General features: G+C 30.4%; 1 protein-coding gene across 1 annotated transcript in view; it reads right to left on the reverse strand.

Annotated features, from left to right (window-relative positions):
- Positions 1-2627: 2627 nt before the first annotated feature.
- The window catches only part of LOC111033932, a 24940-nt gene continuing 13021 nt past the window's right edge, over positions 2628-14546 (reverse strand). The window contains exons 4-8 of the mRNA XM_022314889.1: positions 9995-10122; positions 7017-9894; positions 5267-5341; positions 3081-3164; positions 2628-2825 (exon numbers count right to left, since the gene is read on the reverse strand). Of these exons, the coding sequence (XP_022170581.1) occupies positions 2778-2825; positions 3081-3164; positions 5267-5341; positions 7017-9894; positions 9995-10122 (3213 nt within the window). The 3' untranslated portion in view covers positions 2628-2777. The remainder of the gene's footprint in view (positions 2826-3080; positions 3165-5266; positions 5342-7016; positions 9895-9994; positions 10123-14546) is intronic.

Genomic DNA, 14546 nt, shown 5'->3' on the forward strand with positions numbered 1-14546 from the left:
ATCATAATTGATAATAATATTACTTCTTAAAGTCTGGTCGCTGAGAGAGCGCTTCTGGGCGGCGACCAAAGGTCGTCCTATCTTGTGCATTCCCATCACTAAACCTGCCGGCTAGGTGGTAGAGTGAGAGACGAAACCGAGGAGCTCAATCACTTGTATGCGCGAAAGAGTACTACCCTCTCAGTGGCCCGAGTTTAGTATGTCATTAATATTCTATATCCTATAGAATTAACAAAAAATTTAAAATAGTCCACTAAAAGCGCTAGCATCGGGATCAAGATTTAAATCATATGCCGTCTTATCATAGCTCGTTGGACAACCATACTATCTACCATCGTGACGATAAATAAAAATTTCTCTTTTGCAAACTGTTTTTACAGTATAGACAGTATAAATATTTTATTTTTCAATAATAATTGATGAAGTAAAGTGATCTGTTTATTGTATCAATAAGTTGTACCATTGATTATTATATTTATACAGGCTACAGAGCCAACCTAAATGTACAGTAAGTCTATACCCAATAAGAACGGGGTATATTTTATTGTTCCACACAACATGTGTCCCAATGGACTTTAGTTATACAAATCTCTGAGTGATAAGCACTGTTCGAAAAATGATATGGTGGTTAACCTGTTATCAACTTGAGGTGGTGTTGCATAGCAAGTCGAAGGATATTTTCATTATTGGCCAAGCGGGCATCACTGTAAATAGTTTACAATATTTTTTCACATATATGTCACTGCTGTATCACTGGTATATGCTGGTATGACTTGGTAGAAATAAAAATGATTGGTAAAATTCATGGTATAAACTTTCTTATCATTTTTCGGACAATAGATAACGGAACCAAAATTATGTGGAACAAAAGGTAGCGATCCCATAACAGCCACGATTAAAGATATGTTTGTCCAACGAGCTAAGGAATTGCTGTCTTCATAATTATTATTCTCAAGATAAAACCATTCTGTAGCGTTCATAAACCGCAGTGGAATATTTATATACTGTTTTACTATATTATATCCACAAATATATAAAGATGTAGGTAAACTGAGTCCACTTAAATGGGTCTAAATATGATAATATAAGTATCTAATTCACGACATTTAAGTAACAATCTACGAATTCAAATAAACAAGGGACCCAATACAACGTCCTATCGGCAATTAATATATCTTAATTCGTGATAAGGACCCATGTAATACTAGAAAAGTGATCCTTCTAGTCATTCTGCGCTTCAATATCAACACAATACATTGAGAAACTTAATAATTAACGACAATCTAGAAGAATAAGTATGTTATTGTCTATAGATAAATCAATTTTGTTGGAATTATATAATGATAAAATAACAATGAACTGGGTATTAAAAGTAATCTTTTAAGGGGATTGCAAATGTACAACTATCCAAAAAAATAAACTAAAATGTACCTATCTTTCGTCAATCATACCGATGGACCTGAAAACTTTTAAATTTGATAATATGTCTATTATTTAACTATACATTCTACAGAATTATAAATGTTGATTATTCGAAAATTAAGTAAAAATAGCTTTAAATGTGGCACGATCAATCTCTAGTCGACATATTAACGAATTCAAATCAGTTTTCAAAAGTGTAGAAGCGTTATCTGGTCCATCGGTAGGATTGACAAGAAGTACACGACTCATAAGTGGGCACGCGAGACCGTTCCGCCACTTTATTTACACAGCCACACACACTAATGATCAGTTACTATGCACACATTCACAAGACCCGCCAGAATACAATTTAATATAGCCTATTTTAAACTCCTTAAAAACTGTCCATTTGCAATCCATTTAAGTAAATTGTTATTTTAATTATTTATTAAACGTTTATGTAATAAACTATTTCTTAATTGTTTTCAATATTTAACACCGTTAAATTGGTAGATTGTCCAAATATAAAATTAAAGAAATTAATAATTTTTCGATAAGAAATTTTAGGTGTCAAGAATTTATTCTACTAACGAATATATATATAATACAGCTCAAAGTAATATAGAAAATAATAATTTAGGAAAACTTATGTGATGATCAGCATAATATGATCTCTATAAGTTGAATGGACAAAAATAATATTTTAAAATACTTTCCAAACAACAATTTACATTACCTTTGTTTTTACTTAGTAATTAGTAAAGGTCATATTGAAAAGAAGCCTGAAAATATAGGTTTACCCGCTAAGAATTTTGGAGCCACTTCACCTCTGGAATTCGTCTGCATAAAAATCAGTCAAGTTTTAAAACTACCTATTGACTAAACAGTTTATCAAATACTCTTCTTTTAATTATTATACTTATAGGTAAGTTGAATAACAAACAAAAATTAAAATAGTCTTAGTTAAATGGTTATAAAGTTCAGTCAGTCTTTCAATTAAATTACTATAACAACAGTAGGTATACAAATAATAATACTATGAACTTATAGTAAACCATATAATAGAAAAGTCATGCACTCCTATTATATAAAACATACAACAGTAATAAAATTATCTATTACAATAATAATAATAATAATGAAAATAATAATTATTATTATTAGAATAACAATTATTCTCATGTCATAGGTATTTAACAATTAAATAATAAAATTGAATACATAAATGAAAAAATAAATGAAGTTATAATCAATTACAAAAGAAAATGCAATTGATATGATTATGTAATATGATAAAATAAAAATCAATGTGAAATAATGAACAATGTTTATAATAATTTTAATTAATAATTTTGATTAAATAAACTACAATCCAGTTAAAAACTATGACGACATTCGTTTTGGTGGTAATGCCAATCAGATTTCTGAAACAAAAAAAAATTAACTAATTACTTGACAGTATGTTTGAATATATAATATAAATACAGCTAAATCTAACACTGCATACTATACTAATGGATGGATGGAGTGTGGGAAAATTTTAGGAATGATAAAATAAATCAATAAAAATACTTTGTAACAAAATAGAATTTATTTGCTATAAATATATTTATTGAAATATTATTAATATCAGGTAAAAATTGGTTTCATAGGGAAAATAAAAAACATAAAAATCTTACTTGGCATTTTGCACAGCAATAAAAAGCAACCATACAATTATTACAAGACAAATTTGAAGTATTTGTACAATTGGCAGCCATACACTAAAAAAGATGAATTAAATGATTTATAAATTAGTATAAATTCAACTTTTCAAGCACCAAAATATTTTTAAAACTAAAATACAAAAATAGAAACAAAATATCCAATAGATCAAATGGGTCAAATTTTTCAATTAGCTATGCAAGTATAATACAATGATATAATATCTACATAGTTAAAACGTTTCTGCTGGCAAATAAATAGCAGCTGCAATTTATTTAAGAGGACGCTACCCCGACATGGGCTGTTTCCCCGTTTTCCAAATATTAAACATAACAAAAACTGTTTTTAACGGGTAAGAACGCTGTAGTTCAAGTTTAAGAACTACATTTTCACTATAAAAAAACCTTGATGGTGAAACGTTGATTTTAATTTTTCGGTATCACAAATACGAAAAGTTTTTATGGTTTAAAAATTCATTATGTTTAATTAGTAAAAATACCACCACACACGTGTTCCTTAACCCTACAGTCCCAAAACCCTACAGTACTACAACCTACAGCTAATGGCCCCAGTTGCCGAAGCTTAAAAAGAAAAAAAAATACCACGTACGAACACAGATAATGGTCTTTGATAAAGTTTCATAATAGTTTCATATTCACTGTAATTTTTAAACTAACGAAGCTACAAGTAATCTACAGAGCATACATTTTCTATGTAACGCACTTGTAAGATGGAGAAACTAATGCCAGTCATCTCAAGGCTAAAAATTGGGACATTCCATTTAAATAGAATACATCCATCCTCTTTAAATTATTTTCAGGCTGATATTTTTGCTATTAATTTAAGTCTTATACAACTTGTACCAATTCTGATTATCCCAATTATTAGTGAACATTATTCATGCATGAGAAAATAAAACATCAATGTTCTCCTTACTTAAGTACGCATTAAAAGACTAATATGACGACTAGAGATAAAGATAATTTCGAACTATCTGATTCAAACAGTTGATAAACATAGATGATAAAATACCCGATGGATAATTATTTCTAAAATAAAATATAAGCATCCAAAATAAATTGTTATAGGTTTTTGTAAGACTAAACAATTTTTAGACACGGGACTTCCTTATTTATAGGAAACCGGTATTATTTAGGCTGTATAATAAACGATTGAGAACGTTCGACCTTTTTTAGCGTACGATTGAGATCACTCGAAATGGAACAATGAAATAACCGCTGACCCAAAAAAAACAGTACTATTGAGAACGAAATTAAGTGCAATATTGCCGAACTATATTCAAGTCAAAATAAAAATGAAATAAAACATTCAATAAAATAATTAAAAAATATTAAAAAAAATATGTTCAGCCCTTAATTTATAATTTGTTATAATTCTAATTTTAATATTTTTTCACTAAAATTTCGAGGATAATTTAAAAATTAATTACATTTTTCTAAAAATTTCTGAAGGCCATAACTAGCTCAAAAAGAGTTAAAATTTTTCAAAAATTGTGCTATTTGTGGAACATGCTAAAATAAATATTTGGTAAAAATTTCAAGAGTCTACGGTTTATGGTTTTTGAATTACACTAAAATAATATCATTTTTTATAATTTTTTTCAAAAATTGTTAAAATCTATGTATTATATCATTAAGATAGCGAATGTCACATAGACAGTGTATGAGCAGCTCTAAGAGTCATATATATTTATATAGGCTATAGCCATAGCCGATTTTTATAAAGCAAAGTTTGGAAACGTTGCGCGGAAAAATAAAAACTGAGCGTTCTCAATCGTAATAGTCAAAAGGGTCTAAAAAAGGTATCGCCAATAATGACCATTCTCAATCGTATTCCTGCCAGTATTTATGCTACCGGGCAAAAATTGATGAATGCCGAAAAGAGTGCTGAACACCGGTTTAGTCCTGGCCAAATCAGGACGAATGGCAGCCCTAAGTTTCTCAAATATTTTCTTTATAATCTTAAACCTGTTACTAGAACTATATAAAATGTTGGATAAATATTGTTTTTTCCCTATTTTGCCTTTCAAATACACAAATGTTTGTAAAACCAATAGGTGCTAAAAGCTATCCCATTATCTTATGTTTATACTATTAGAATATCAAGTTCCATATTAAATGAGTAACCAATCAATATTTACCGTTTTCTTTAAAGTATTAGAATCCTGGTGATTTGGCATGTTAGGTAGTCGTGCATCAGGCAAATCTGGTGAAACCTGTACATGTTTTAAAATCATGATCAATATTCATTAATCATCATCAAATATTATTCATAGATTTTAACCTATATGATATAATTTATAAAACTATTGTTGTAATAAGCTTTTAATTGTTAGTACTTAAAAATTAGGTTAAGTAAACAATTATAGGTAATAAGAAATATCATAACAAATAAAATTAAACAACAACAAAAAGCATACAAGTAGGCTAGGATAACAATAATATAAATTATGCAAGATGCAGTAAAAACAAATGTTAGTATGTAAAAACTAGATTAAGAAAACATTTATTTTGTAAATGAATTATTCAGTAATTTTTACATTATTCGTCAAAATTTAAAATGTGTATATAAGGGAGTTGTTAAAACAGGAAAATGGTCAGAGATGGTAATCGTGTGACTCGTGATTAAATAAAAACGTATTACAATATTTTTGGTGGTTGTTTATTGTGTACGTTCGAGTAATCAGCGTATACGACACTATATTATTAATATCAATTATAAACAAAGATATTGAGCAAGGTTCAGAGTTAGTCTTAGTAGTTACACGTCTATAGAAATCTGCTCCCCGCCTCACTTGTATCTCATAACTCATAATCTATTCAGTCTATCCATCTCTTCGTCGAGCACGCACTTCCTATCTTTACTTCGACATTAATTTCAATAGATACTCTCACTCCCTCCAAGTCACCCCTCATCAGAGCATGACCGGTAACCTGTTGTTCCACTTGTTTTGGATGTATTGTCTACTACCTAATATTCCTATCTATACAGCGTTAGTGGTATATCAACTGTTCTATACAATCTACCGTTTAATATAAACTGCGTTTTCTTGTCACATAAAAACCTGACGCTTCTATCCTTTTCATAAATTAAGCATATTTCTTAGGTCTTCTACAAAATTATAAATCTTTAGTATTATTAACCGTAAGTACTAGAGTTAAACCTTTTAAATCCACACACACACTAAATCATCTTCATCACATGGCTTTCAATATCTATTTCTTGATTGATTACTCCAAGCTCATACACAATTTACGCTGTCTTAATCCTACATTCCTTTAATTACAGTTCGCCACTCTTTCAATACATCGTTCACATCATCCAAGCTTTCTCTTCCCTAACGACTAACACAACATTATTGGCAAACATCAAGCACTACATATCACATAATCCTATATATTTTTCGTAATTTCGTTAATAAATAGAAAACAGGTAAAGGCTAAACCCTGGTCACACTTACACTTAAACTAAATTCTTTCATTTCTCAACATACACTCTTCAATCTCGTCAACACACTTGATACATCTTTTCTAATACGTTCAGATATACTCTCACTTTCTTTAAACACCTCTCGGAACTCTTTTGATTTCTTAAAATCTATAACCACCAAACACATAACATACATATTCTTCTTTCTACAAGATGCGCATCATATAAAATATCGATCCATCATTGATTTTCTCGACATAATCCCAAACTGTAACTATCATGATGCTACCATATATCCTTATCCTGCAACATATTGCCTAATTCCTATACTCGCACAGACAGTATTAACTGCCACACAATTTTATTTATACCTACTCTATGTTTCATTGTGTTGGGTTTCAATTAAATTTAAATTATAAAGTAATTAACAAACCTATAAAATGATGATGATAATTAATTACCTGGGTATTGTGATCGGTATTGTGAAAGTTATTCTGACTTAAGCAAGAATTTCCATAAATGTAATTTTGATGCTCCATATATGAGTTCACTGATGATACCATTGCTGTGGTGTTTGTTAATAAATCACTCGATGTTGGTATGTAGTTTAATGGATATGTAAGCGCATTTGAATGTCGAGGATATAAAGTGGCTGGTGGAATGTAATGATTATATTGCGATTGTGGATACGACGGGGCAGAATTTATGTAGTCAGTATGGGAAGTACTTGATTTACTATAAGAAGGATCACTACACAAATTGCTATAGAGGTTTAATGGCCATGTGTTTGCTGCCTTCGGAAGCTGCGAATTCATAGCAGTTGAATGCTGATGGTGAATTGATGGCTGTATATTTGAATAATGTGAATGCAAAGTAGATGTTATATTTTTCTCAACTGGTGGATTCGTAACTCTCGCATTTGACAATTGTGTAGTATTGACAATTGATTGCAAGCCAGAAGGTACTTGAGTATCAGGAACAATGTTATTGTAATATATACTTAAATTCCGAGGGATTGGTGTTACCGGGAGTTGGCTATCGGTATTGTTGGATGAAAAATTATTGTAATATGGACTCAAATTTTGAGAAACAGCTGAAGAACTGACGTTCTGAAGGGCAACTGATGAACTTGACATCTGAGAGATTGCTGATGAACTTGACATCTGAGAGATTGCTGATAAACTTGACATCTGAGAGATTGCTGATAAACTTGACATCTGAGAGATTGCTGATAAACTTGACATCTGAGAGATTGCTGATAAACTTGACGTCTTAGGAACTCCTAATGAACTCGTTATCTGAAGGTTTGCTTGAGACACTACTGATGAACTCGACATCTGGGGGACTACTGATGAACTTGACATTTGAGCGACTTCTGATGAACTCGACATCTGAGGGATTGACGGTGAACCATAAGTTATATCAAATTCTGTAGGATTATTTGCAATGGTAAAAAATACACGTGGGGATTCAAATCCTGTTTTGGATTTTTTATTTTTAGTCGGTTTGTTTGTTGCACTTCGGCGTTTATTAACAGATGATGGTTCTTCATTGTTAACAATAACTGTAGAATTATTTTGGACAGTGGAACTTTTAAAACTCCCGTTGGTCATTGATATACTCCATTTTTTCAAAATTTCACTGACAGGACCAGTAAACCAATTTGATTTCTTAATAAATGAATTTGAATACATAAATTCAGGACGTACAGATATTTTAGGATAAACCGGAGCGGGACACACTTCTTCTATATTTTCTGGTAAGGTGAGATCAATAGTATCCATATAGTTATCATCCGTTTCGAGTTTTTTGCGCTCAAGTTCATTTGAAGGTATATCTGGTATTTCTGTAGTATCATTAGTAGCATGTACACCATCGAATTCCAACAGGTCGTCAATTCTTGACAATTCAAATACACCAATATTCTTAATTGTTTTAGAATTTTGATCAATAAATAGATATTTACACCGTTTAACCATTTTATAGTAAGCTGTTGCATTTCTAATAACTGACTTGTTGAGATCTATTTTAAATTGATTTTTAGAATTCATGAAGATACACGCCACAATAAAACACCAATCGAAGAACATAATAGGTAAAAACCAATTCCTCCATAATTCATTATCATGAAATTTGATATATTTTTTAATCGCATCAAGGAGCAAAATCAATTTAAATTTCATTTGACGTGGAGGAAATGAAGACTTTTGAGCAATTTCCCGAAATATGCAAATAACACAACCTGTAAATAGTGCCATATTATATTTGGTGCTATTAAACATATTAAGGAGCTTTATTATTAACTCTTCAACAAGTTTTGATTCCGTTGTTTTCCATAATACATCAACTTTGGATAGAAAATCATTATTTAAAAAATATGTGGCTAAATCTTTTATTATAGAATTGTTGAAAACATTATCATCGGGATTTAAAATTTTTCTAATTTTAAGCTCTATATTTGTATGGTCCAATATTTCAGATGGTTTTTTCGAATCGGCAATATCAGTGTCAATTTTCAATGCGTTTATATGAGAACTGGCCAAATCTTGAGTACTTGTATATTTTTCTAATGCTAAATTTATAATTTCTCCATTATTTATAATACTATTAGCATGACTACATTCATCTATTATTAGCTGTGGGAACGTGATTGCTTCAACATCGGTTTTAGTTTTCAATGGAGAATCTTTAGCATTTTGCACACCTTCATCTATAATTAATCGTGAAACCGCAAAATCTTCAGTGTCAATATTGGTGTCAGAAGCATTTTGACTACATTCATCTATAATTAATCGTGAAACCGTGATTTCTTCAACGTCAATGTTGGTATCAGAAGAATTATGACTACATTCATCTATTACTAATCGCGGAAACATGATTTTTTCAAGATCAATATTTGTCCAAAGTGCAAAACATTCAGCGTTTTGAACGTTAACATCAGTATTTAGTTGCGGGTTACTTAATGAACTAGAATGTCCTAGGGCAATACTATCAGTGTTTGGTTCAGTCACCGCATTTCCTTCTAAAGAATCGATTTCAGTGACACTTACGCGAAAACATTTAGTTAGGCGACAAAAATTGTCAGTCTCATCGATTTCAGTATCTGAAATTGTCGTTGTATCAGAATTATAATCTGTATTATGTGTTTTAGTATAATCATTAATTATTTTTGAAAAGAGAATTTTTCGATCATTTTTGTAATGATCCTTTCCAAAACATTGAATGATTTTCTTTTCAATTTTTTTTTTTAAACGGATTGGCATACTTTTTTTATCTTTCGTTTGTTTAACTATTTTAACATTTTTCCTGGAAACTTTACATGGCGAAATGGATAAAATCCTAAAACAGAATATTAAATAACTAAATTTAATTTTATGTTTAAATACGGACCAATGCACAATATAATACATCGAGTTAAATTTGGAATTAAGATATTTACCTGTTACTAACTTCAGAAGATAAATTAGTTCCAAGACCAAGTCTTAAACATGGAACAGTCTCAAGCTGTTTCATCATTGCTTTACTCTTTTCTACACATCCGGTTAAATCGTAACATTGTTCAAAAATCTAAAACAAAAAATGAATACATTCATATAAGATTTAAGTAAAAAAATACTAATTATCATAGGTTAAAACCGAGTTCACTTAAAATATTTAACGATTATTTTTATTCTTCAGGTACGGTATTGGTTTAAGCATGGTTTTTAAAATACATGAGTCTTGCTAACAGTGGTTCCAAAAACATTTGTTTCAAGCCCTGCGGTAATAACTATAAACAGTATACAATTACGCATTCGTTATTTAAAACAGAGAGTTTTAGTTATTTTAGATGAAGCTACGATTGAGCTTAAGACAATCAAGCTCACGTCCTTTTATAAAATAAAACCATTCATTTTAAAAGTACGCAAACAGTTTCAATACATTTTTCAAACACGCCAATAGCTATTTCGGTGGGAATAACATGTATTATCCCATTTAACATTCTAACTTTTAAACATGAATTTATTATGTACATCAATATTTTTCACTACCCCTTCCTCCCCCCTCAAAAAAAAGAAAAGTTATGCCTGAGTATCAGTATTCAAGCGTAACTTTCCTAGACCGTTGACTATGTACTCATCCGGAGATTTGATCAATTAAAAAAACGACTTGTTAGGTTTATTAAAACTGTATGTATTATAGTGATCCCGCTTACAGATACTGATGTACAAGGGTAATGGACGACAAAGTGCAATAAATTCAAGTCAATTTTATAATTATCAATATAGAATTTATTTTGAATGTAAATACAGAGATAAATACTGTTTGAAATATTTTTATACATCTGAAATGTGTATACTTAACGATCCAAGAACAATTTACTGTAAAAATATGTATAATATCTACTGAACAAATATTGTTTTCACAACCCTGATTAATTGTTTACAATTACCATAACCCTGTTCAATTGTCGGTACATCGTAATTCAAAACAAAATAGTTTGTATACTACTATAATAACTAATAACTAATCAAGTAGTATATTATCTTGTAATGCGTTCTAAGCATATTATATAATTCTAAGTAATGTAATTTATAAGCATTTAAAAATAAACATTTGTTATTTAAGTCAAATTAAGCGTTCAAAATGTTTTTTTTACCAATATACAAATATTTTATACTAGGTTTAACATGTAAAAATCATCTTATCTTAGGATCATTCTAAATTAATGAATTCTGAATTCAAAAATAAAACAAATAATCAATAAAATAAAGGATATTCTATTGTCAGCAACTACTATTCGTGATAGAGTTTGTTGCCGCCGCAACATAGTACTGTGGATGCATCGTATTGTTTTGAATTAAATATCATTATCGGGCAGCGAGGACAGCTGGACTCACACACACACACACACACACTATCACCTGTTGTAGTAATATTTATTTTTGTATGTACCTATTTAAATGTCTTGTGAGTTATATAATATGTAGATTAAATGTTATCGTGCCGCCGCTCCGTCTACGCGAATATAATATAACACGGCCGCCGTGATTAGTTCTTGGCTTCGTGCCGTACGTTGTCGCAGCAGCATCGATGCGTAAAAACAACAACGTTTTTTCTATCAAAGGGTTATGTTATTAATATTATTATATTAGTTTTTTTTTTTTTTTCACAAGTAAAATTTATCATCGGCTTTTGTATACACGTGAGCGCCAAAAGGGCCTATTAATATTATATTAAGTGTTAACCAAAATTGTGAGCGCGAATCGCCACTAATATTATTATATTATGTAATTCTCTACTTCAGCACTGTATTTATATTATTGTTCTTTCGGTTCTGATCGCCGAAGATTTTTTATCATTTATTATTGTGACCCATAAAGGCAATACTATATCTTTATTTATTATTCATTTACCTATGTTTTTTTTGTACAATTTTCATATTATAGCACAGGACCAGCTGGCCAGTCTGCGCTCCACAAACTGTGAGTTATTTTATTATATTTATTATATGTTTGTTACAATTATTGTTATATTCTGCCGTGCCAGAAGGGCGCATGGTAGGTACTAAATATTCTGCTAGGTCATAAGGACCGCATATTATCATTATTTTTATATTTTGTTAACTGCAATTTAACAAAACATTATATTTATATCTTGTTTGGTCATAAGGGCCGAACGTTATTTTGCACGCATTATTTTATATATTATTGCTATTCTGTTGAGCCAGAAGGGCTAATCTTTTTATATTTTCACGTAGCTCTAATAGCTACAGTGAATTATACCTATATTTTTATTATCTATTATATTGCTGTGAATTTTATAATATATATAATTTAGTATCATTTATGCTTATACTGATTTACAGCTTTAATAGCTGCCATCACATTAAATTGTTATTTGTTTGGCCATAAGGGCCGGGCATTTATACATAGGTACCTTTTTTCTGTTGGGCCAGAAGGGCCACAATATATTATATACTATTATAGCCATAAGGGCTTTGATTTATTATTTATATTATATTTTTATATCTATTATATTGCTGTGAATTTTATAATATATTTGTATCATTATTATTTAAATTTTGTATTATACAGCAACAGCAAATTATTACCAGAAACCGTGTTACCATTTTATTATTATTGTCTTATTGTACACACACCCACATATATACACACATAACACACAAATAATACACATAAATACACTACACGCATTACGTAGCTCGACAGTATTTGCCCGGCAATCCCGACCACTGCTGTTCGAGCTATTACACCACTACACACCCAGCTGGTCCTCATATATTCAAGAACTGTCCTAGGTGTTAGTGGTCAACAATTAGGTGTCCGGGGTGCGCATATTATTATTTTATGCTATCGGCCCGTCCAGAGTTATTAGAATGGCTGAAAATGTCACAGAACAACAGTCTTCCGATCTGAAGTCATCACCAGTATTTTCCTTAGCTAGTCATAAATAATGTGGCGTTTGAGCGCAACTCACTTTAATGCAACTGTATGTTTCATCTACAGGTATTCCTGAAGAATTACTAAGTTTACTACAGCTCACAGATCAAACTTGAGGAGACGATATTTGTGCTGCCAATACAGACTTTGTAAAAAAAGGGAAATCAACTTAGATAAGCTGATATGTCTTTGCACTGATGGATCACCAAATATTATTGGTAAATATAAACAAATTATAATTGTTTTTGGCCAAAATATGAAACATGAAGTACAATCTTTTCATTGTATCGTTCATCAAAAAGCTTTATGTGCTCAAATATTCCCAGTTGATATGAACCAAATCACGGCACTAGAAGTGAAAATTATTAACAAATTTATAGCCTCAGCTCTAGACCGTTTCGTGTATTACTTGATGAAGTTAATGCCCGTTGCATAAATCTTCTTATGTTCAATAATGTACGTTGGTTATCGAGAGGGGCTATTTTGAAGCGCTTTACAGCTTGTTTCGAACCCATAACAGATTTTCTAACGAACAAAGGCATCAACTACCCCGAATTATGCGATATGTTGCCCACAAAAATTGGATTTTGCTGTAGATTTGACTTCGTCTCTTAATCACTTAAATAAAAAGCTTCAAGGTAAAGGTAATACAACACATACGTTACTAGAAACCGTCCTTTTTTCAACAACTTCAGCTTTTTGCAGAAGATAGTGGCAGCGGAAATCTTGATCATTTTGAACTTTTGAGAGAGCACACAGAAAGCTCAAGTTGTATTATTGATTTGAAGTGCTTCAAATCGGCCATTCAATAAATAAAAACTCATTTAGTAAACGATATGAAGATTTTAGAAAATATAAGACCAAGTTAATATTCTTAACATCAAAACTCATAGCAGAAACTAGACAAATTTACTTTCCATAATTCCCATTTGTCGACGACAGAATATCCGCGTTGCAATTAATAGAATAGAAAAACAATCAAAAGTGCAAAAGCACCATTTTATGTTGTTATTAATTTCCCAATTTCAAAAGAAATGTAAAATATGGGAAAATAAATGCATAATACTTCAAATATGACAGGAAACTATTTAAATGTTGACAATTTTACTGAACTGAAAAAATACCTTAATATATTCGAAAAGAAAGTACATCAGTATTTATATCAGTGCGAAAAAATTAAATGCACATCGCACTGTTGCCATTTAATGAATATCGACTACAATGGCAATAAATACCAACATTAATTAATACAAAAATTAGAAAATATTTTTTAGAATCAATAATAATATTATTATTAAAAAACACGGCTGAAGAAAGAAAAATATAACATTTTTTTAGAAAATAATAAACATGCATAATAGACGAATGAAAATCAAAAAATATGCATTTCCCCCTAAAATTGACGAAATATGCAAGTTATACATTTTAAATTATCGATTTTTAAAATCCCCATTGTATATCACGGATTTCTAGTTTCATCTGGTATAAATCAGGAGCATATGGAATTGAATACAACTCCTACAATATCAGACCCCCCCCCCCCCCCCC

The sequence above is a fragment of the Myzus persicae genome, unplaced genomic scaffold (assembly GCF_001856785.1).
Source record: "Myzus persicae strain clone G006 unplaced genomic scaffold, MPER_G0061.0, whole genome shotgun sequence".
In the NCBI taxonomy this organism is placed as follows: Eukaryota; Metazoa; Arthropoda; class Insecta; order Hemiptera; family Aphididae; genus Myzus; species Myzus persicae.